This window comes from Mustela nigripes, chromosome 11 (genome assembly GCF_022355385.1).
Source record: "Mustela nigripes isolate SB6536 chromosome 11, MUSNIG.SB6536, whole genome shotgun sequence".
NCBI lineage: Eukaryota > Metazoa > Chordata > Mammalia > Carnivora > Mustelidae > Mustela > Mustela nigripes.
In genome coordinates, this window is record NC_081567.1 from 38,295,049 (window position 1) to 38,318,282 (window position 23,234).

Here is a 23,234-nt window from a genome sequence, read left to right on the forward strand (position 1 = left end):
TGCAGAGGCTCGGGCAGGCTGGACCTCAGGATGGCGGCCATGGGGTCGGGGGAACATCAGGCAGCCTGAGACTGATCCCACACAGCCTGGCTGGCTTTCCCAGGGACAGAGTGTCACCAAGCCCCCACCCCGGTTCTGGCCTGGCCTTCGTACCCCCCTGCTGGCCCGCTGGAACGCCCCCCATAGCTGCAGGCCCCCAACTTCCAGAGGCGCCACCCCCAAGGAGTGGGGCTGCCCAAAAGGGTAACATGTGGATCCCAGAACGCACGGCTGGAGAATGGGGGGGCGTGCGCCAGTGCGGGGGGGTGGGGCACACAGTGACGCAGGCTTGGGGTGGGACCAGAATAGGGCAGCCAGGGCTGGGTCAGGGTGATGAGGGTTGGGAGCACCAGGGCAGGGGTGAGGGGGCAGAGTAGGCTTGGGGATGTCCCCTAGCCGGCCCAGCCTGGGGGCCCCGGGGCGTGGTCTCCCCGGGGCTGTGCCCCAAGACGCAGCTTCCCAGCCCAGAGGGACAACACGCTGTGTAGCTGTGAGGGATCCCTGAGCCCCAAGCCCTGTGGTTGGGAGTTAGGACGGGGGACGCCCCTGAGGCAAGGAGTGGAGGGGCAGCCCACAGAAGGAGGAGATCGAGGTGTTCACCCCACCCCCGCTGAGCACTCCTGCAGAGCAGGTGCTGGGAGGGGGCGTCAGAAAGGCTACCAGGAAGCCAGCAGGCCACAGGCAGAGACGCACGGAGTCGGAGTCAGAGAGACAACATTGATCCCAAGGCAGCCTCGGGGGAGCTCGGCTTGGGGGAGTGGCTGAGACGCTTTCAACCACCTGGTCCCTAACCCTCCCTCCCCGAATCCCTCTTTTACGGTAAAACTCCCAGCTGAGGGGGAACAGCCCAGCCCAGCCTGGCTGCCAGATTTCTCAGAACTCCCTGGTCCCACGAGCCCGCCCCCACCCCCACCCAGCTCCTGGACTGCTGGCCACAGCCACGGGATCCGAAAAGGCTGGAGAGTGTGCAGAAGGGTCTCCCCTCTTGGGGAGCAGGTGGCATGGGGCTGACCAGATGGAAACACATGGGGGCAGAGGGCTGGATCTCGAGGTGAGGTCCCCCCTCCCATGCCCACCAGGCAGCTGGAGCGTGCTGGAGGCGGGAGGCGCCCTTGGTGGCGGGGCGGGGGGGGGGGCACCGTCTCTTCCCGGGCCCAGCCTCCAGAACTCTTCAGATAAACAGTCTAAATTAGGAATTAAAACATCCCTTGTTCCCACCAGCCGGCAGGCCGTATTTCAAACGTGCAGGAAACACGCCTGCTGCCTCAAGCCCCAGACTTCCCAGCCAGAGAACTCTGCAAGATCTCCCAGCAGAGATGAAGGGGCGTGGATGGGGTCCCGGGCCCCTGCTAACACCGCGCTCCAGCTGCCCTGCCTAGACCTGCCGCCAGCCCCTGAGAAGACAGGAGCGGGTACGGAGCCCTACCATGGGGCTTCTCCCGCTGCCCCAGGCCACGCGGCAGGCGTGGGGAGCCCCGTGACCATCTGTGAAGGGGATGTTGGGAGGAAGCACCCTCCCGACGGCCCCCTCCCTGCCCAGAGGAAGGCCTGGTGGGCACAGGGCAATGATTCCCACCCTCAGGCACTGGCTGGGACTCAGTGTGGGGCAGACTGTGGGGACCCTTCCTCCCTGAGCTCCAACCCAAGACTCCCCTGACCGAGGCTTCCTGCCCACCCTGCTCCCAGTGGGGCCTGGCAGGGCTCAAGCCTGGAACAGGATGCAGCTCTGAGACAGAGGGTGGTCTGGGGTGGACTTCCAGGCATCAGTCAACAGAACGGAGGGGCTCGCCCTGGAATTCCAGACGCTAGGCCCAGCATGTGGGGCTGTCTGCTATGCCATGAGTTAGCAGGTGGCCCCGGGGTCAGGCTGGGACCACGGGGGCTAGTCCAGGGGTAGCCACCTTCCCTGGGGAGGCGTCCTCGGAGAGGACTTGGAACCAAGGCAGAGGTGGGAGAAGGCGGCATGTCAGGAACGGGGGGCACAGAGGCAGGGAGGGAGGCTGCACCAGAGGCTGGGTCCCTCTCAGAGCCTCCTGCCCAACACAGCCACTGCCTAACTGCTGCTGGGGCAGGGGTGTGTCCTCTCCTAACTCTCCCGCAGCACCCCAGGCAGGGCACTGGCCAGGCATGGGGCCCCTGCCCCTGCGCCTCTCAGGCTGTCCCCCCCCACACACACCCCTGTCAATCCCAGCCACAATGAGCATGGCGACAGTGAGAGGGACGCTGTCTGACCCACAGAATCCCGGTGGCGGGAGGGGACACCAGGGTCTGGCTCCAAACACCACCCAGCTGCCTCGGGCCGGGAGGGTCACCAAACCCCAGGAGACACACATTCACACGGCCCCTCTCCCCATGTCCGCTTAGACACTCTGGCCCCCAAGGAGTCACGGCTGCCCGGCCCTTCCGCCTGTGATCAACGTCTCTGTGAGCAAGTTGAGGCTGACCTTCCTCCAGGAAGGAGACCAGGCAGCGCTGAGAAGCCGGACCAGACCAGGGTGGCCGCCGACCAGCCGTGCAGATATCGGGCTCGCAACAGCAGTGAGTGGCGCAGAGCACATGGCCAGAAGGGGCCCCATGGTGACACGTGCAGGGTGGCCAGGGGCCCCCCGGGGGCACCCACCCTCTGATGTAACAGCTGCCCTCAGCCCGTGATGTCAGCCTAGGTAGGGGACACCCTGAGGCTCAGACACATCGCAGATGGGGACAGGGCCCATGAGACTTCAGGCCTCCGTGTCCCATCAGCACGGCCCCTCTGCCCACCAGCTGCTCATCCGAGGACCAAACCCCACTCCCCCAGCCGCAACTCTGCAGCCCATCACTGCCCCTAGGACAAGACCCCAATCTCCTCTCCTCTCAGACAGATGTCCCACGACTCCCGGTCGGGCCAGCCTGAGAAAGGTCGAGGCCGGGCCTGGCAGGACCTGGAGACTCAGATGCGGCCAAGGGTCCAGGAGCTCCAACAGCAACGTGGGGAGCAGAGACCTCGGCCCGGGATCACTGCCCAGCAACCCACCTCCCTCCCTTCTCTGGCCCCCACTCCCCAGCTCTGCAACCCCAATGTCAGATCACTCTGCCATCTGGAATTACCTAGAACCTTCCGCACATCCTCCCTGCTGTCCTGAGCACCCCTGAGCCATCAGCCCCGGGCCCCAGGGCAGAAGGAGCGCCGGAGGCAGGTGGAGGCAGGCGGGGAGCTCTCCGGGACTGAGACTCCCGCCTGGGCTTACCTCCACATGCTGCCTGGGGCACGGGGGCTCCAGGGGATACAGGCCGCCTCCTCCCTCTACCAAGGTCAGCAGGGCCCTGCGAGGGTGCTCTCGACGGAAGGAAGCCCTGGGCCAGGCCACAGGAAGGGGGTGGGTTTACTAGCAGGGGTGTGAGACCAACTGTTGCCCCAGGGAGCCCCATATCGGGCCTGCTGCCCAGACGCTCACTGGCCAGGGGCCGTTCCTGGGGGGCCCCACGGCGGGCTGCAGACGCTAGACGGAGGAGGTGTGGCTGGAAGAGCCCACGTGGGCCAGGAACCCTGCTTGGTGCTCCACGAGGCTCAGGGAGACCAGGGAGCCCCAGAGCTGATCCAGGACCATTGGGGGCGCTGGGGAGCAGCCCTCCCCAGAAACCTCCCAGGCCAGAACCCTCAGAGAAAGACTATGCTTGGAAAGGAATGTTCTGAATGGACAACAAGAAGTTTGGGTAAAATGGGCCTAAGCGTCCCTGACATCCTTGTGACAGGGGGAAGACACAGACACGCACTTGGAGTGAGCACTTGAGGACACAGGGAACAGCTGGCCCCGTCCAGGCCTGGGTCTCGGATGCCCCGCGTCCAGAACTGGGAGACGACACACTCTGTGCTATGCTGTGGGCTGGGGTCCTCTATCACACGGCCCAAGCCCATGCACACAGAGACAAGGCAGCACCACAGCAAGGGAGTCAGGAGGGGGTACCCCCAGTGGCTCCCTGAGCTGCCCTCAGAGCTCACCCGCAGCGGGGGAGGGGCTCGCAGGGGAGTCAAGTCAGGGCCCACGAAACACAACGGGCACCGCCCTGACGGAGTCCCCCCTTCCTACCAGAGCTGTGTGGAGACAGCCTCCTCTAGGAAGCCCTCCCTGAACCATCACATCTCCTATGGGGACAACTGCACAGAGCCACATGCCTCCCCACCTTGCACCCGCTCAGGCAGCCAGAGGGTGTCCCAGAGCAACTGCTGAAGGAGCCCACACCCTCAAGTCAGGAGCCTCCCCACCAGGCTGGCCCTGTCCGAGAGCCGGGCCTGGGCAGGCGGCCAGACTACCGACAGCAGGGTCTACCTGCCCCAGATGCCTAAGCTCTGGCCTTGGCACACTCGCAGGCGGGAAGCAAGTCGGGGACCAGGCCACGCACCACCGTCGCCCCCCACGCGGAGGCCCCAGCGTCAGAGCCGGCTGAGCCGACACAGTGGTCCCGCCCACGCCTCCTGGCTGTCAGCGTGGACTGGGGGTTGCCGGAAAGCACCTGGCCTTGAAGGGATCTCACCACCTCTCAGGGTACAGGTGTCCACGCTCCTTCTAGAATGTTCTCCCAAACCAAGCCTAGGCCACACGGAGGCCTGGGTGCTGGCCCCGGGGCCCCAGCCAGCTCCGATGGCCCTGAGGACACACTGCTCCCCCACTCGGCATTTACCGACCCCCACTCTGGGCCAGCCCGCCCCGCACAGTACGTGCGGCGAGCCCAGCAGCAAACGGACCCTCCACAGCCTCTCTTTCCAGCAAACACCCGGACCGGGGGCCTCTGTTTCCCGCAGCTGCGGGTCTGCACGTGTGGCCTGCGGAGGAAGGAGGGAGGGCCGGCTGCTCGCTGAGATGGGTGTCTGGGGAGGCTGGGGGCCGAGGGGGCTCCATTCTGGGAGCAGCCCTGCACTCGCTAAATTGCTTTATGTAAGTGGGGCCAGGCCAGGAAACCAGGAGCCCAGCTGGGGATTAGTGACAGGCGTTGCCACGGCAACCTGATTAGTGGGAAACATGTCGTCTTTGGGAGTGCTGCTCAGCAAAGGTAAAAGGAACCCCAGAGATTCATTAGCAACAGGTTCCCATGGCAACCGCTCCAAGCTCATTAATAATTTTTTTCTTATTCCAAGTGTGGGTGTTGAAATTCTCCAGAGAGCTGATGAAGGAACGGATGCCGGACAGACAGACACGCACACGCGTGTGCACGCACACGCCTGTTCTTCCCACCTGCCACCAGCCCCACCCCACCCCACCCCGAGATCCGCACAGCACATGCCTCGCCCCACCTGGCTGGCCCCGGGTTTCCGACGGCCCCGACCTGCCTGGATGGCCCCCAACAGGGCAGCCCGATCAGAAGGGCCGCTCTGACCCGGGGGGGCGGCCAAGACCACCTCCGCGGGGACACCCCAAAGTGTGTGCAGGAAGGGAGGCGGGGAGGGGCCCGTTCACGCTGCATCAGGCTGGGCGTCGTGCCCGCTGCTCCCCGGCTGCCTCTTCCGGGACGACCGCCAGCGCCCCCACAGAGCTCCGCAGAGACCCCACGTGCGGTGGGGCTGGGGCTCGACAAGCAGACTCCACCTTGGGAACACGCCAGCAGGTCCTAGCACAGCTGCCTCTGCACAGCAAGTCTGCTCTCAGGTGCGCACCCACGAGAACTGACATCAGGGCCACACGGTGACCATGCCGCCAGTCTGCTCTGGTGCTGCACAGGCCAGAAGAGCGGGAGAGCTGACATGCCCACAGACGAACACGCACGGTCTGTCCACACAGCGGGGTGGGGCTCAGCCACAAAGGGAATGGAGCCCTGACAGATGCTACGGCGTGGCCCCAGCTGGAGGATGCGACGTTCAGAGGCCACAGGCAAAGAGCCATGTGGCGTGGGATCCCATTTCTAGGAAACACCCAGAAGAGGCAGATCCAGGGACGCAACGAGATCAGGGGCGCCAGGGCAGGGGCTGGGGTCTCTCTTGGGGGACGAGAACGTTCCAGAGTTAACGGTGAGGGCCGTACAGCTCTGCGGGCTGTAAAAACCAGGCAATTGTGTGCTTTCTGCATGAGTCGTGCGAGGACACATCCGTGACAGCACAAGCGAGCGTGTGCTCGGAGTTCCAGAGGCCGCGCAGGGACCCACACTGGGCCACACTTTCCCGTCGGGACACAGGACTCTGGTCCTGCACGCCCCTGGGCCGACACCAAGACAGGGGCTCCCCACAGTGAACAGGGCAACTGCTTGCCTCCACCCCCCCGCCCCCGGGTCGGCGGGAACCGGCGACCAACCCGTGGGGCGTGCACACCTGCTGCCCGCTGGAACGTGACCCAGAGCCCGGCCACGGCCATCTGGGACGGCAGGGCCCCCTGCTCCATCCTGGCCATGCGGGGCGGTCGGGCGCCCTGAGGAAACGTGACGACACAAGCTCTCCCTGACGCTGAGCGGTGGTTACTGGGTCTGAGGCAGCAGACGGGATGCTTCTCCAGGTGCTGCCTGTCCGGGAGCTGGCTCCGGAGCGGAGGGACGCAGAGACCCGTGGTCAATGGGCGCACGGGCCGTCCCCCACGGACCCGCCTGCTGCCAGTCACGCCCCCACACGGCCCCTGACCCGACCCAGACTCGCAAACCTGACGGTCTGCTGGGTCACGCTGGATATGGCCCCAGAGGGAGAGAAGGGAAGGTCGCGGGGTGGGAGGCCAGCAAATCTCTGGACATCGCACACCAGGACAGGGCGTGTGCAGGGATGGAGGCCCCCCACACCCGGGTGTGCTCAGGTGTCAGCCCGGGCCCTCCGAACCCCCAAAGCCAACAACCTCATCTCTGCCCTGGTGCCCCCTCCCTCCCCGGCCCCCCAGCCTCTGCCCGCAGGCTCCCACAGCCTGAGTCCCCTCCTTAACCAAGTGACCCCCGTTTTACAGTAAAATTTTTTTAAAAAAGGTAAGCTCTGGAACATTCAGAAACGTCAGGCACGCCCGGTTCTAAAAGGTGACACCACGGTCTGTGGTTGTGGGTCTGTGAGCCTCTGGCCCCAGGCCCTCCAGGTCCCTGGTGTGGATTCGGACTTCTACAGTGTTCCTGGGACAGAAGCATGGCCCCAAGGTAATCCCGGCTAGTGGGGCCAGGCAGAGAGTTCCCAGGCAGCGGCCCCATCCCCCTGCAATCGGCCGGTGTCCTCCTCACCAGGACTCTCCCTGCCGTGCCCTCTGCCAGCCCCTTCCCGTGTCCCGCCTCATCCCCCAGCAGCCCCCCTCAGCCTCCAGGCAGGCCATGCGCCCCATGTGAGCGGTCCTCCAGGTCCCGGAACGCCCTGCACCAGACCTCCCCGAGAGGTGCCTACAGGGCACTCCAGCTAGCTCAGGACTTCAGGGGCTGGGCCTGCCATGCCTGAGGGCACGTCACACGCATGCCGGACAGGGCAGGCCAGCTCGGGGCCAGACCTCACGGCTGCCCTGCCAGCAACCCGTGCCCCAGACCGCGTCCCAGTCCACATCCATGAGGCGCTAATGCAAGCTGACTCATCAGACTGCGGCCGGCTGGGGACCGGTGCAAAGACAAAGGGACGCAGCGGGTGCATGAGGCTACGTGGCCCCCACCCGGCCTAGGGAATGTCCTCTGGGCCTCCAGGCATGGGCTCCGTCTCTGTGGGGGGCTAAGGCCGCAGACAGGCCGCACAGACGCCCAGTGCCCCTGCCTGGGCCCACACCCCAATGCCCTCCATGCCAGGTCCCTGGGCCACTGCCCATCACACAGCACCCCGGAGTCCACCACCACCTGCCAACCGCTCTGCCCACAGTGGCCCCCACAGCCTGGGAGCAACCGTCCCCCAGACCTTCACACCCTGGCCCCGCAGAGCCCCGCTCTCCTCTACCCTCCCCACCCCCGCGACTCAGCCAAGCCCTGCCGGGCACCCCAAACAAGGCCCCGGGAAGCTGGGGGTCACGGGGAAGGCGGCACGCCCTTGTCACCCAAGAATGAAGGGGCACTGGGCTCCAGGGTTGGAGGAGGGTCCTCTGGGAGCCCCCACAGACAGGAGACCACCTCTTCTCTGGCCACCCCCCAGCCCCTGTGGCTTCTCAGAGGGGCCGGTCCCCCGAGTCTCTGTTGCTGCAGGGGGGGGTTCCCCAGCTGGGAATCCAGCCCCATCAGTCCCTGCAGAAAGCCGTCCGCCTGACCACAGGTCTCAGGATGGAGTCATGCTGGGCTCAACCTGGGGCTCTGTCTCTGGTCCTGACACTCTATCTGCGTGTCCCTGGGGCTGCAGGGACCTGCAGGGGCCGGGGGAGGACACTGGTGGAACGAAGGCCTCGGACTCCCAGAGGCGTCTGTGGGACTCTATCCTGGGGAGACAGGCCAGTCCAGAAAAAGGGACTTGCAGAGTGGACATCGGGACAGATCCTTCCCTGGGGAAGCCCCCCCGGAAGCCCAGAGGACGTGGGCACATAGACAGGCGCGACCCCTGCCCCTCCTCACCACGGAGCCTGGCCTCTGACACCCTGCCAGGGCCCAGAACGGGAGGGGTCCCCTAGGCTCAAAGCCCAGGCCTGCCTTGCTGCCTGTGACTTCAGCGGCACACGCTCTGTCCACCCCAAATTGCTCCGAGTGGCTGATTTCACGGTCGGTTTTCCCTCTCCCCGGGTGGCTTCTCGTCAGAGAGCCTGACACGGCCCAGCTGGCGTGACTCATATCCTAACAAGGACTCCCTCCCGGTCAGACATCCAGCACCCCCTCGAGCTCCCTCTGGGGGGACAGCAGAGGGCACGCCCAGGGTGTGCGAGCTGGGGCAGCAGGAGTTCAGTCTGGAGGTGTCAGCATGCCAGGTCCTTCTGGGGGTCCCTCCGTTCCAGGGGCCGCAGGAAAACCTGACCGTCATGGACCCACGACCCCAACTTCCCATGATCTCATGCACGGTCTGCCTCTGTCTTTGCTTCTCTCCTGAGCACATGCCCCACTGTACGCTGACCTCGTCTCACCTTGGTTATGGCCACAAAGACTCAGTCGCCATGGAAATCCACGTTCTGAGGTTCCTAGTAGACGTGAACTCGGGGGATACTAATCACGCCAGTACAGTGGCTCCCATGTGCCAGCTGGAGAGAGCGACGTGCACAGCCCCAGAGCCCCTGCCAGCTGTGGTGCCCCCGCCTGCCCCTGACCCAGGCTGCCCCACGATGCCCTGCTGCAGAGCAGGGGCACGGCCTCTGAAAGTACCCAGCACTGCCATCTTCCCGTTGCTGCTTCTCTCCGCCCCTGTCAACAGCTCCCCGGCCAGTGGGGACCCCTCCCCGGGCCAGCACCAAGGGCAGGGCCAAGAAGACTCGCCCTAACCAAGTCCCAAGAGGTCACCCAAAGGCCACACAGCTGGGAGACAGCTGGCCCTAGACCCTCTGGGTCGCCTGAGGAGCAGGTTCAAAGGTCGCCCCTGGGGCACGAAGTGGGCAGCGTGGGCTGCGGCCTCAGGTCTGGTGCCAGGAACACCCACCTGAGAATCTGGGGGGCTTGTTCCCATAGGTACCACCCAAAGGCCATCGGAGAAGACCCGAACTCTGCCTGTCCCCGACAGCCTGGTCCCTGCAGCCCAGCTCCTTGGCCATCCTCCCAGGGGATACGCGGCCCTCCATCCACGGGCCAATGGGTGATCCCCAGCTCCCCGGCCCCCCGGTGGCCGAGACTCCACGCTACTGCTCCAAAGGATGGAAATTGAGTGGCAAGGGGGACCCACACCCAGAACGCAGGCCCCTCCCTCAGATCAGGAAACACAACCTCAGAATAAGTCCTTGTCCACCACGGCCCTCAGCTTCGGGGTGGGGACCCAAGGGGCCCCAGCCTCTGACACAGGGATGAGGTCTGGAGTAGGAGACCCCCCAAGCTCAGACTACCTCTGCTTCGCTCCCTCACACTTCAAAGACACACACCCTGTCCACCCCAACAGCTCTGCTCTTTCTAAAGAACACCCACCTCTGCCTCTCCCTTCCGCGTTCCCGTGTCCGCGACTGCACACCCCACACGCAGTCCGGGGACGGGGAAACCGAGGGGAGCCCCATGTACTCTCAGAGCCGGGGACAACATGGAGGGCAAGCCCAGGGGTCTCCAGGGCCCTCTCCCCTGGCCTGCCGCGCACTGGCCTGGGCCCTTCACCCGTTGATCAGGGTCCCCAGTGACCCCACGCTATCAGTGACCAAGAGGACAATCGGGACCCTGTGAGGAAAAACCGAAGCTGGCGTGGGACCACTGCCACGCTGCAGGAAGGGGTACCAGGAACACCTAAGGAATCCTGGAAGGCTCTGGGGCCCTCCCGGGGTGAGGGGGCTCGGCCTTGGGGCCACACGCCCTGCACAGCCGGTGTCGTCCCCACCTCTCCGCCCAAGGTCCTCAGACCAATAAGGAGCTGAGACCTAGGGTCCTGCTGGCGGCTGCACCCTCCACACCCAGCATCCAGAGCTCCAACCTCCCCGAGCGTGGGAGTGGGGGAGGCACCGGCAGAGCCCAGAACAGAGAGGACGGCGTGACCAAGCAGGCTGGCCGCGGCTGGCCACGCATGTCTCAGCACCTGTACCAGGGTCTGGCTTCACTCGGCTCCAGCAAGACAAGGAACGGCACCCCCCCCCAGGAGGACTCACCTGCCCGGGGCTCTGACCGGGCCAGGGGAGCTGCTGGCCCCTGAGCACCCCTGAGCACGACCGCCCAGCCCACCCACACCCGCCCCTGGTGGGCTCCGTGCTCTCAGTAACATCAGTTCCCTATTCTGTGTGAGCGCTGTGATCGGCAGACGCGGAGGCCGGGCCTGGGGCCACCCAGCGTGAGCGCGTTGGCGGCCAGATCGCAGGCCCACCTGTACCTGTCTGGCCCTGGGGCCGTCGCGGGACCAAGACTTCCGTGCCCCGGGACAGTGCTTCTGCTGTGCGACACCTTTGCTCCTCATGTGCGTTACGAAGAACGCAAGGGGCTCCTGGTGCCCCTGAACCCTCCCCCACCCAGGAGCAACTCGGGGACTCCCCTCACAACGCTGCCGGCTGCTGGGGTGCACGGGGGGGGGGCATCGCGCCCACCCTGCACGCTGATTTCACGCCCTCATCCACGGTCCCACTAATCACAACTCCAGGAGCGGACAACTCCTCCCGGCAGCCGGGGGGCCAGGGACACACAGCCTTGCCTCCCCTGCACGGCGTTCGTCTGTTCCGGGGGGGCCTGTGAGCAGAGCTGCTACTCACTCAGCGGAGACGCGCAGCAGAGGGCCCCCATCTGTCATCTGCGGCGGGCACGGTGCTCTGGGGACGGTGCCCGAAGCCGCTGCCAGCTCCCGAGGGCGGGGCTGTCTTCCTCTGTACCCCATCCCGTCTGGGAATCCAAGCCTTAAATAACGATGTAAGGCCGTCCCTGGACTCCACTCCCCCATCTCCTCACTGCAAATTCAACGGGGGTCCCTGTGACTCAGGGGTATTCCTGTTCCTACCTGTGTCACCACCGAAAAAAGAGTGTAACCGAGTCATCGCGACCCTAACCCAACACCCATTTGCCATGGAAAGAGAAAGCCTGCTCCCTGACCAGGCCTCTGGTGGTGAGAAAGACAACAGGAGAAGGGGAGACGGCGGGGAAGAGGGAACAGGGACTGGACACGAGGACACCTGGATGCAAAGATAACATTTCCCCCCCTGACTTTGATGGCTTGGGACCGAGGTCCGGCCCCTGAGAATCCAGCAAGCAGACTGAGCGGGACAAGCACAGCTGCCCTGATTCCTCTCAGGGATGCCTGACAGGCCAGCCCATCCCCCACATCCCTCCACATCCTGACCCCGGACCAAGGGTCCTGCAAGCCGTTCCGGGAGGTGCTGTCTGGCCCGCTGCACCACAGGAAGGTGCAGGGAGCTCCCTGGACCCCTCTGAGTGCTCTGCCATGCCAGGGAGGATGGGACACCCACAGGGTCTGAGAGCGTCCTCTGACAGTCCGGCACCAGTTGTGTCCTGCCCACACGTCACGGGGGTGGTGGGGGAGTGCCGGCACCTTCCCGTCTCCTGGCCTCTGTCCCTGCAGTGCCCTCCACCTGCTCCTCTCTCCCTACCTCTCCTCTATTTTTCCCCGACCCTGGTCCCCACATCACGGCTCCCTTAAGGGGTGAGTCCAACCCCCCCCCCCCCCCGGGGGCAGAGCTCTTCCCTGAGATACAGCCCAGGCCCACCATACTCACTCCTGGCCTCCCTGCCTCCCATCGCCTTTACCTCGCAGCAAAACCCAAACAGCTGCAGACTCACGGATACATCCTACCTGCCTCAGGACCTTTGCTTGTGCCATCCCCCTGCAAGGCACATTCTTGCTCCATATCCTCCCAAAACCAGTCTCTGTGTCCACTCAGCTGCTGTAAACTCCCCAGCCCCCAAGAGCCTCCATCTGGTCCCCCCAGCCCAGTGCCTCCACCAAGATCAGGCCAGTGGAGCCCTGATGCAGCGTGACTGATGGCAGGACACACTGAGCACACGGCGGGAGATCCCCGAGTCCTGCAGAGAACCACAGCAGGCCCAGCACAAAGACCAGCACAGAGCTTAGGCCGAGAGAGGTCTGTAGAATGAAGAGGCCTTGCAGTCCCCGCCGGGCTCAGGGCCCCCAGGCCCTCTGTAGAGTCCAGCTGGACTGCAGATGTGGGGATGGGGCCACACCTGGCCTCACCACGGCACACGCACACCCCATTTAATCAGTGCTTCCCGACCTCTGCCGACTAAGCAGGCCGCCAATAAGCTCGATGAACACCAACCGTCTGCCCAGCTCGGGGTCCCAGGGGTGCCCGGATGGGGGCACAGGGCAAGAGAATAGTCTAGGCCACAAACCTTCCTGGGCTGACCCCAAGGAAGCTGCGGAGACGCAGGAAGCCAGGTCCGTCCCCACAGACACACACTAACCCCCTTCCGCTGCCTGCTCCCCTCAAAGGCTGAGGCTGCCACAGATCCAGACTTTTCATCAGAGACCGATTCCCAAAGACCAAACCCTTCCGCCTCCTCGTGGGAAGCAGAAACCCTTATAAAACCCACAAAAATCTTCCCGCTCCTTCTCTACTACAGCTCCTATCCACCCACACAGCCCAGCCCGACCTCACTTCTGCCAGGAAGCCCTCCTTAGCAGCCCACAGAACCCAAGAGAAGGCACCTTGCTGCCCAGGTCTCACTCAGGGGCCAACAAGAGGTCAGGCCCGTGTCCAAGGACACCCCCTCCCACCAAGCCCTCCAGAAGCAGCCAAGCTAAGAACAGGGCTCCCCCAACCCTGCCTCTGGCAGGGATTCAGACCCACCTTGCCCCGCTGCCCGCCCCAGCGCTCAGGACCAGCAGTCTCCCTGTGAAGCCCCCTACCATAGCCGGCTCCGCTCACGCCGGCCCGGAGAGCAGGGACAGGCCCGTCCCAGCCAGCACACACTCAGGGCTTGGCATGTGCGTGAGCAAACAGCGGCGCAGTCCAGACACACGGGACAATCACCGTCCCTCGTTCCTTCTTCAATCGGAAAAAGGGAGCCACCGGGAGAATGGCCTGCAGCGTGGGGAGCCCAGGGCCCGTGCAGACACGCCACGCCCTGGCCAGCCCACAGAGGTGAGGCCCCCCACTCTGCACACATCCCTTCTGCCTTCACACCCCCCCATTCTACCAGGTACGGGATGGCCTTCCCCTCGGCCCACCCCAGGCCCGTCCAGCACCCATTTCAGAACCTGTCAAGGACTCCCCACGAGAGGCTGGCCTGGGGACTCTCAGTCCAGGCAGAGATACACATGGATGCCAGGAGAACAGAGACCCAGGTCCAGGAACAAGATGCTGGCATGAGGAGGGGCTTGAAAGGGGAGCACTCCCAGGGCTCTGTCCCCAGAGCACACAAAGGAAGCCCCGTGTGTCAGGCAAAGTGTGCCGGGGAGCACGGTCACAAGGTCAGGAAGGTGAGCATCACGTGTAACTGTCCTGCTTGGTTCCGGTCTGCGGGAGCAGAGTGGGCTGCAGGATGGAGAGAAGGACTGGGCCTGTTCTAGGTCAATGCCCTCAGCGTCCACACCAGGACACCCACACCCACTGTGAGCCCTGCGTGCCCGTGGCGGCCGGACGGCTAGCAGCAGCTTTCATGAGATGCCTCTGAAAACCCAGACTGACCCAGCCTCGCACCCCTGACAAAGACAGGGACCTGAGAGTCTGACTGGGCTCCCCCAGCTCTGCCCTCCAGCAGCTGCGTGACCTTGGTGTGTCCTCTGGCTTCTCCGAGCCCTAGGCTGAGGCGCACCCTGTACCTGGCCCCTGGGAGGTGACTCCTAGAGGTGCGTGCCACCCGAGCCCCCAGGGGCTTCCTCGGCACCCTCCTGGTCCCTTACACCCTCGCTGGGCTGCAGCCAGCCTCCCCTGGGGCCCCATCCAGAGCAGTGAGCGTCCCCAGAGGCCCCACGGGCTGGGTGCTAGGACGCAGCAGCTGCGCGGCCGGCAGACAGGCACGGAGTCAGGAGCCCAGGGGGAGCCCGGGCAGAACATAACCCAGCCACGCAGGCTACAACACACAGATCCCACCCACCTTCCTCTATAAATAAACCTGTGTAGGAGAAACGGCGCTTGCCCCGAAAGTTCCAGCGCCACTGTATTTTCAAAAAGCCAAGTCAATTGATAAGGACGTAGATTGCCCTTGTCGGCTCCTCTGCCGCGTGTCGGGAGTCCCCCTTAGAGCCCGAGCAGACCACGCAGTATCGTGGGTGCTGGGGTCACCCCCACAGGGATTCCCGAGAGCTTGGGGGCTTGGGGAAGGCCCCTTCCCGCGTTCCAGTCGCCGAATGAATCGCGGTGTGGGGCTGTGACGTGGGCTGGGACTGCGCCAGCCTCCGGCGAGTGTGGGTTCCCAGAGCAAACCCAATTATCCCACTTGGCTCTCTGACTTTGTCTCCTGCAGCAGGGCAGACAGGGAGCTGGCGGTGTCAGCCGCACCCCATGTGTGCCCGAGGCCAGCCCGTCGGCCCGCAGGAATCCGAGTGCTCCGCCGAGCCATGCAGAGGCCCCAGGAGCTTGCCAGGGGAACCAGTCCCCACCTGTCCAGGCACGCGGCTTATTTTAGGTTTGCCCCAGAGCCGACACGCCCCCACTGCTTCAGCCTGGCGTCTGCTGGAGGTCAGCAGCTGCCCCCACAAGGCCGAAGGCTGAGCCGTGCCCACCCTGCCTGACAGACGCAGGATCTCCACAGAACACAAATGAGCAGGATCTGAACCCACCTCCTGCCAGTGCCATCCCCCTCCAGCCCGGTGGCCCTCCTGCTCCCAGAGTGACAGGGAATCCCTCTCCTTGGGTCACAAGGACGCACAGAGATGGGGACGCCACCACGAGGCCCAGCCGGCCCCCTCCCCCAAGCCACTCTGGCTTCACCCTATCTGCATGAGCCACCCCTGCCCCTGCTCCCCTACACGGAGTCACACACACGCGCGCCTGTCAGATATGCCCAGGAACACAGAACACCCCAGCACCCCTGGGTCAGACCGTTACACTCCCTCAGCCTCCAGGGCCCGGAGCAGCCACACGGGGCTGTCAGCGGAGACAAAGCACAGGCCCCACTCAGCTCTTTCCCTATCTGGTCTCTGCACACGCTTGGAAATGCCGCACACGCACGCAAAGCTGGCCGCCAGGCCTGTCCCAGCCTAGGGTGCTCAGACAGACACGGCCCCATCACCCGCCATGACACCCAGCCATGCCACCTTCCTGCCAACCACGAGGTGCCCGGGCTGTCTCCAGGCCGGAGTTCCAGAGAGGACGGACCATGCCCCAACATGGGGGAGGTGTCGCCCGCCGACTGCCGAGGGTGCAGGCAGCCAGGCCCGGAGCTGGCTACTGGGCTGCGACCATGACCCCCTTCTTCACAACCGGGAGCAGAACTGGACTCGGCCAATGTTTGGATTTGGAAAAAAAAAGTAATGTGGGTCTTATTACTTTTCACGGTACAGTTTCCTCTTTTACATTTAATATTTATACAGTTAAACACACAAGGTAGGAAAAATATACACACACGCTGCTTTAGCCTCTGCCTCAATTTTGACAAATAAAGTTTACTTGCAGGTCCCCACCTCAGTCAACCCCCACCCCCTGTCCCTGTCTGTCCAGGATGTCCAATCTCTCCAGGGCAAGGGGCCTGAAGGCACAGCACCCGCGGCACCGCCTCCTGAAAACCAGCTCCCACCACCAGTGAGAAGAACCAGAAAGCCAGGACCCAGGGCCAACCAGAGCCCACCAGGACAGCCCCCAAACACCATCTGCTGGGGGGGGGGGCACCAAACGTGCCGCCTACATCCCAGAAGTGCCCCCTGGCTGCCCCAACACCACTCTGGAACCTTCTCTGAAAGTCTGTGCCACTCTGGCTGGAAGCAGAGAGGGGGCCCCCTCCTCCAAGGCCAGGAAAAGCCCTAGGGGAAGGGACCAGAGCGCACAGAGCCAGCTGCGTCCCTGCCCCCCACCCCCAGCTGCGCATGACTTAAATCAGCCCCAGCACGGAGTTCAGCCTGGAAAGGAGAGTTCACAACCAACGTCACGGCATCTCTCCGTGGAAAAGGGCCGGCAAACTCGCACCGCCTCCGGGCCCCACGGGTCTCCCGCAACGCTCTGAAGCGCAAAGCACGGGCTGAAAACTTCGCTCCCCTTACTCTACTTCCCGCCGGCCTCCCCCTCCCCAGCGGGGGTCCCGCCTCTGGCGGACAGTCTGTAAGCCCAGGGGCCAGCACTCCCGTTCCGACCTCCACCCAAGTGGGCACGACTTCCCGCGCGGCCGACCCCTGCTCCCCTCCAAGCTCGTGATGGCCTCGCGGCTTCTCTCCCACCCTCTCCCATCCCGCGCTAGCTCGGCACCGGGGACACCCAGGCCGGGTATGGAGCGAAGCGCCCCCCTGCCGTCCCTGCCCTGCCCTGCCGCTCCCCGCGCGCCCATCCCGCTCCGGGTCCAACGAGTCCGGCCTCGCGGGGGCCACGCGGAGGAGGTCCCGCGCGCTGGACCCCTAGTCCCGCACCGCCGCAGCCCGGTGGCCCTGGAAGGATATGGGTTACAGACCAGCCGGAGACACCAGCTGCGCGGCCGCGTGGTCTGCCCGAGGCAGAAGAAGACCGTGGCCGCCAGCGCCGGGTACGGGACGGGCTGCTCCTCGTCGGCGCCCAGCTCCGCGCCCCGCTCGGCCTCCGGGCTCTCGGGGGGTGACGCGCCAGGCCCGGACCCCGGCTCCGCCTTCCGCCCCGGCACCCCGGGGCTCGCCGGGGACGCCCCAGCCGCCGCCGCCGCGGGGCCCGGGGCCGGAGCGCCCAGGGGCACTCGGACCTCGTCGGCCGCCTGCACGCCCTCGGTCATGGTGGCAGCGGGCAGCACCTGCGGGGTGACAGGCGGTGACCGGGGCCCGGGAACGACACCCCTCGCCCGCCTCGGGCACAGCGGAGCTGCGGGAACAGCCGCGGTCGCCGGGATGTCTTTGTCTTCCCTTATTAGAGACAAATGCGCCCCCCGCCCCCGCCCGCCCCCTCCCTCCGGCGAGGGTTGGGCCGCCCCTCCCCCACCGCCGGGGCGGGGGGCCCCAGGGGCCCCCTCGCCGGCTCCGCTAAGTTGAAGAGGGTCCCGCCGCGCAGTGGGGCGCGCGTCCCCGCCGTGTCTCACCTAGCTCCGGCGGCCGGCGGCGTCCCCGCGGGCATCGCCCGGGCGGCGCGGTCACCGCGGACCCGGCACGGCGCTCGGCCGCGGCTGGAGCGCGCCGCCCCCGGCCCCGAGCCCCCGGCCCCGGCCCGCCGGCTTCGGCTCCCGCTCCGGCTGTCCAGGCGGCGACGGCGGCGGCCCCAGCGCGGAGGGGACCGCTGGGCGGACGAGCCGGGGGTGCGGGGCGCGGGGCCGGGGGGCGCGGGCGGGGGCGCGGCGCGGCGAGCAAGCCCGGAGCGTGTCCGCGCGCAGCGCAGGAAACTTCGGAGTGAGCCGCGGAGGGCGGGGGCGGGGCCGGCGCGGGGGCGGGGCCGCAGGGGCGCCGAGAGGGAGGGGCCGCCCCCGCCCCGAGGCACGCGCGCGGCGACCCTCCCCCATCGCTGGGGGCGCCCGCCGGTTCCCAGGGTCCCGGGGGGGGCGGGGGCGGAGCTGGACCCCACCGCGTCCCCACCCCCTCAACGGGCGCGCGGGACGCCACGGGGCGCGCGCGGAGCGGCTCGGCGGGGGGGCGGGGAGCGGCGCCAACGTGCTCCCCGCCCCCAGCTGCGGGGGCGGCCCGAGTCGCGGAGGCGGGCTCTCCCCTCCCCCTCGCCGCCGCCGCCGCCGCCGCCGCCGCGCACCGCCCCTACACCCCGGCGACGCGGGCCGGGGTCGCCGAGGGGGCGGGGCTGGGCGGGCGTGGGCGGCCGCGACCACGACTGAGAGGCTGCGTGCCCCTCCCCCTCCGCGTGTGTGTTTTGGGTGTGACCGTGCCCGTGTGATGCGCTGCCGTGTCCGTGGGTGGGATTCTGGGCGCGCCTGCATCCGCATCTCCCCCAGCACCGGCGCGCGCGCAAACGGGAGGCAGTTTCGGCGAACTTGTCCGCTGCCCACCCCTCCCGGGTGGAGACCCCTGAGGGCCTGGGAAAGGGGAAGGGGCCAGGCCCTCCTGCAAGGCTCCAGGCTCTCACACTGAGCACATACAAGACAGGTCACTGGAGCGCCTGTATTCCAGGGGTCCCTCCACAGCGGAGTCCTCGCGGGGCCGGCAGCACCTCAGAGCCTGGACCAGACCAGGCGGGCCCCACCAGGCCCACAGAGAGCCCTGCCTGCCAGTTGTCAGCAGGGAGGGCGCCCCGCGGCTCCTGACTCCTCCCCACCCCAGCGCCCCGCCTTGGTCGTGGTGGAGGCTCCTACTTTCCCCACCCGTCCCTGTCCCCACCCCACTTCCTCTGGGAGCACCTTCCCCACACCCCAGGCAGCCCCGGAGGGGCGGCTCCCTCCCTCTTTCCAAGCCCATCCTCAGCGCCCAGAAAGCCCCTTCCTCTGGACAAAGAGCAGGCAGTTGGTCCTCACGAGTCCAGTCCAGGAGCCTTGTTTGGGCCTCACCAGCTGCTGGCATGGCCTGGAGTGGGGGCCACCTGGCAAGCCTGCAGTTAGGTCCCTGCCAGCCTGAGCTTCCCCACCTGCAGGACAGCAGGCCAGGTGTAGCCCTGATGGGGAGGGGGCTGTGTGGGGCAGGGGCTGAGCAGGGGCAGAGGGGGAGGAAGGCCCCAGGAGGCAGCTGTGCCCCAGGAAGGCACTGGACGAAGGGACAGGAAGACATGGCTGGGGCAGCTTTGGTGCGGGTCTCAGGAGGTGCCCTGGACAGGCTGCTCTCCTCTCGGCAGGGCCTTCTCTTGTATACGTGAACTTTTCAAGAAAAGGAAAACATTTACTCTATTTTAATGCTCCTACTTAGCATTGGAGGGCCCCAGCCGGTAATTAAGGTCCTCAAACAGCAATTAGGGCCCTAGCTCGGAAGGAGAAGGCTCTGGGAGAGCCCAGGGCCTAGAGCTCAGCCCTACAGGGAGGCTTGCAAGCAGGGGACAGACACCAGAGCTGAAGCAGGTCCCTGATCTCCTACACACTCATTAAGTCTAGGGCGAAGCTCCAGGTTGGTTTTAGTTGGAGGCTGTTACTGATTTGCTGGACAAAAATGGGGGGGGGGGGGCTGCAGTGTGCCAGGTCTGGGTGGAACTGGGGGTGTAGTGACAAGGACCAGTACCGGCCTTGTCCTTGTTCCCTGGAGCTTCATTCCAGGAAGGAGGCAGCCAGTAACGCATCCTTGGATGCAGGACAAAAACATTTACAAACTGTGTTCAGTGCCATGGACAACCGAGAAAGGAAGCAGCAGACATATTGAGAACAAGAAAGCAGCCAGAAGAGGAGCAAAGGGTTATTCCCAGCAGTGAGAGCAGTCTGTGCAAAGGCCCCGTGGCAGACAGGAGAAAGCTGACCCAGAGAGAGCCTGGAGTGCGTATGTGGTGGGCGGACTGTGAGGTGTGGTGCCGGGGATGGGGGGGCAGGACAGAGCTTCTGCAGGATCTTGTGGTACAGGGAGGAAACTGTCATTCTAAATGAGAGACTGTCACCCTCTTCTGTCGCGCTCCATCTTCCAGATGTCTGCAGAAGGGACAGGGCCATGGATTTTTAAAGTAGACATTATTTTTTAAAGACAAAATCTATAACCTGACAAAGCCTATGGCCTTCAGAAACCCCATGGCCCATTTACCACCGGTGGTGCTGTAAAGACCCCTGGAGGGGGCTTCTCCATCCCCAACTACCTTCCCCTCCACTTGCCCAAGCTGAGGACCTGCTGGAATGGTCCTCCCAGGTTCTGCGTCCCCTGGCCTGGTGCTCGCCGATTCTGCGTCCACGGCGTCCAGTGGGGCTGAGCCGCCCTGGGCCCTCATCGTGCTCAAGGGAACACAGCGGAGGCCCACGTGCCTTCCACCGGAGGGATTCTGCCCCACGTGGGGACGGCCTCGCCCCAGAGGGAAAATGAAAAGCAGATCATACGTTGATAGGAGAAAATGACATTAAAAGCAATGAAACAGTGATATGTCCACATTGCTAGAAAGGAATGTTCAAGCAAGATGAAGCATTGGACAATTTGGAAATTGGCATTAAAATTGTTTAATTAAACTGTACAGAGTGTTCAGATGTATTGTCTTTTAAATCCTCCAGGCCTCTGGAAAATTTGGTTCTGCTTTTTGCTATTTACTCTTTTTTTTTTTTTTTTAAGGGCAAAGCTTTCCCTTGACAAAGACCTGGTGTGTGCATGTTGTGGGTGGGGGGTGGCAAGTGGCACATTTGTCCGGGCAGCAGAAAGTAGAGACAAGACCCCGCCCCCAGGAAGGGGACTCAGACCCTAGAGGTGTGCGGCTGTGGAACGTCCCAGCTGCCTTGGGGGTCCCTCTGCCTTGGCAGGCCTGACTGTCTGGACCTGGGGCCCCCTCCTCAGCTCAGGGGCCCGGAGGGCACCTCCATCACCACCCCCCCAGCCACAGTGCTGTCCCTCCTGGGCACACCTGCTCCCTTCAGGGCACTCTTGTCTTACCCCTGGGCTGGCTGGAGTCCCCGAGGCCATTTTCCCTGTGTCCAGACCTTCAGCTGCCCTCTCTGATCGTCCCCTTGCCTCCACGGGCCCTCTTCCCTCCTGAAGCCCCCACGGGTCCTGGGCTCTGGATCCAGCCTCCTTGAGCCAGCAAGACCCACCTCCAGGCACTGCCCTCCACCGTCTCTTCAGACCACAGACCCACCAGCTTTGGCCTTGCAGCGCCCACCACTGGGAGAGCCCTGCTTGACATGTGTAGCCAGCTATCTGCCAGCTGGGCTCCTCTGGGGCTCTCCAAAGCCAGCCCTACAGCCCTCCCTTTGCTGTGTGCTGGTCCCTGTCTGCTTTCCCGTGATGCTCGGCCCGTGCCCGCCCTAGCTGGGGGGACAGGGAAGGCCTAGCCCATAGGAGGTTGTTAAGAGCAGGGACCTGAGCCAAAGCCGGGACAGGTGTGCCCGGGGTCACCCAGCAGGTCAGTGTGCCAGACTGTGGTCCTCACGGCGCAGTCGGCAGCAGGGAGGCTGAGCCCTCTGGGGTGCCACGGCCTGGCTGGCAGGTTGTCAGCCCATCGTGGCCTCCTACAGCCCCTTCAAGTCCACCTCAACAGGACACTGCCACCGACAAGCAGGGCCTAGCTCTATGCTGTCTGAAAGCCAGGCCTAGAGGGAACCCCCTCAGTGTGAGGAAAGCTGGGCCAGTCTCCACAGAGAGTGGATTTGGGGGCAGGCGGCCCAGACCCCTGGCCAGTTGTCTCCGTCCTACACCTGCCTGGTGTCCCTCCAGCTCAGGGGCCGCCCACGATTGCCATGTGCCCAGCCTAAACAGCAGTGCTGGACACAGGTGCCCCTTCCGTCCCGTTCCCAGTCCCCAGGACAAAGCAGCAGCTAAAGGAGGGGCTTCTATCAGTTCACACCCTAACGGGGCTGGACCCATCAGGAGGGGGTCCCTGCGGCTCTCAGCCTGTCCCTGGCCCCGGCCCTGCCCTCTCCCAGATGAGCAGCTCTCATCTGCTGCCCCTGACCCAGCCTGGTCCCAACTCCTCTGCCCTCTGGGTCCCTGCAGTGGGTTGAGGACGAGCAGGGGACGTACCTGGGACCTCACACCCCCAGCTGCAGAAGCCACACATCCACTCCGCTCCCAGAAGCCTCAGGGTACGGCCCATCAGATGTAGCAGTTAAAAATGCAAATTGGCAGGATGCCTGGGTGGCTCAGTGGGTTAAGCCGCTGCCTTTAGCTCAGGTCATGATCCCGGGGTCCTGGGATCAAGTCCCACATCGGTCTCCTTGCTCGGCAGGGAACCTGCTTCTCTGCCTGCCTCTCTGCCTGCTTGTGTGTACTCACTTGCTCTCTCTCTCTCTCTCTGGCAAATAAATTTTTAAAAATCTTAAAAAAAAAAAAAACAGGTTGGCCCTGCTGACTTTTGCTCTGTTTTGTGAGAGACAGAGTGGTGGGGGCAATGGGAGAGAGAGAGAGAGAACCCTAAGCAGGCTTCAGGCCCAGCCCGGACCCGGCGTGGGGCTCCATCCCACAACCCTGAGATCATGACCTGAGCCGGAATCCAGGGCCGGATGCTTAATGGACTGAGCCACCCAGGCGTCCCTCCGAGTTAACTTTGAATCGCAGACAAACAATGATTAATTTTTGGTACAAATATATCCCGTGTAATGTTTGGGAGCTACTTATACTAAAAAATGTGTTTATATCTGAGACTCTGATTTAACTGGGTGGTGTATCTTTTCCCGGGTGACCTTCCTCCCAGCAGCAGGAGGTGAGGCGTGGCGGGGAAGGAGGAGGGGTCCAGGCCCCACCCGAGCCAGGCGCTCTCTGCAGGGCCCTGGGGTGCCCTCCCCCAGAGTCAGAGCCTCCTGAAAGAGCAGACTCTCGGAGAGGGGGAGGGGAGGCCCCCTGAGTGTGTGTCCTGCGTGGCCAGCTGGCCTCTGTCCCCCTGCTCACCCTCCGTGGGCTCAGACGCTTCTGTCCCAGCCCCAGGCTCGCCAGCTCGGGTCCCCTCAGGTCACAGTGCGGGGGTGGTGGAGGCTGTGGGGTGTGGCTTCGGCAGGACCCCTTCGAGCCCCCAGAATCTAATGGCAGGTCACTCAGAAGGGGAGGTGGCTTCTAGACCCTCACTTTGCACTGCACAGCTCCGCAGGGCTGCATATGCTGGCACAGGGGTGGGGGCAGGTGGGGCCTACGGCAGGTGCTAAGGCATGTGGGC

General features: G+C 64.7%; 1 protein-coding gene across 2 annotated transcripts in view; it reads right to left on the reverse strand.

Annotated features, from left to right (window-relative positions):
* The window catches only part of CACNA1H (calcium voltage-gated channel subunit alpha1 H), a 56,081-nt gene extending 38,756 nt beyond the window's left edge, over positions 1-17,325 (reverse strand). For both annotated transcript variants that reach the window (XM_059415755.1, XM_059415754.1), the window contains exon 1: positions 17,024-17,325. In XM_059415755.1, the coding sequence (XP_059271738.1) occupies positions 17,024-17,325 (302 nt within the window). The remainder of the gene's footprint in view (positions 1-17,023) is intronic.
* Positions 17,326-23,234: the final 5,909 nt, after the last annotated feature.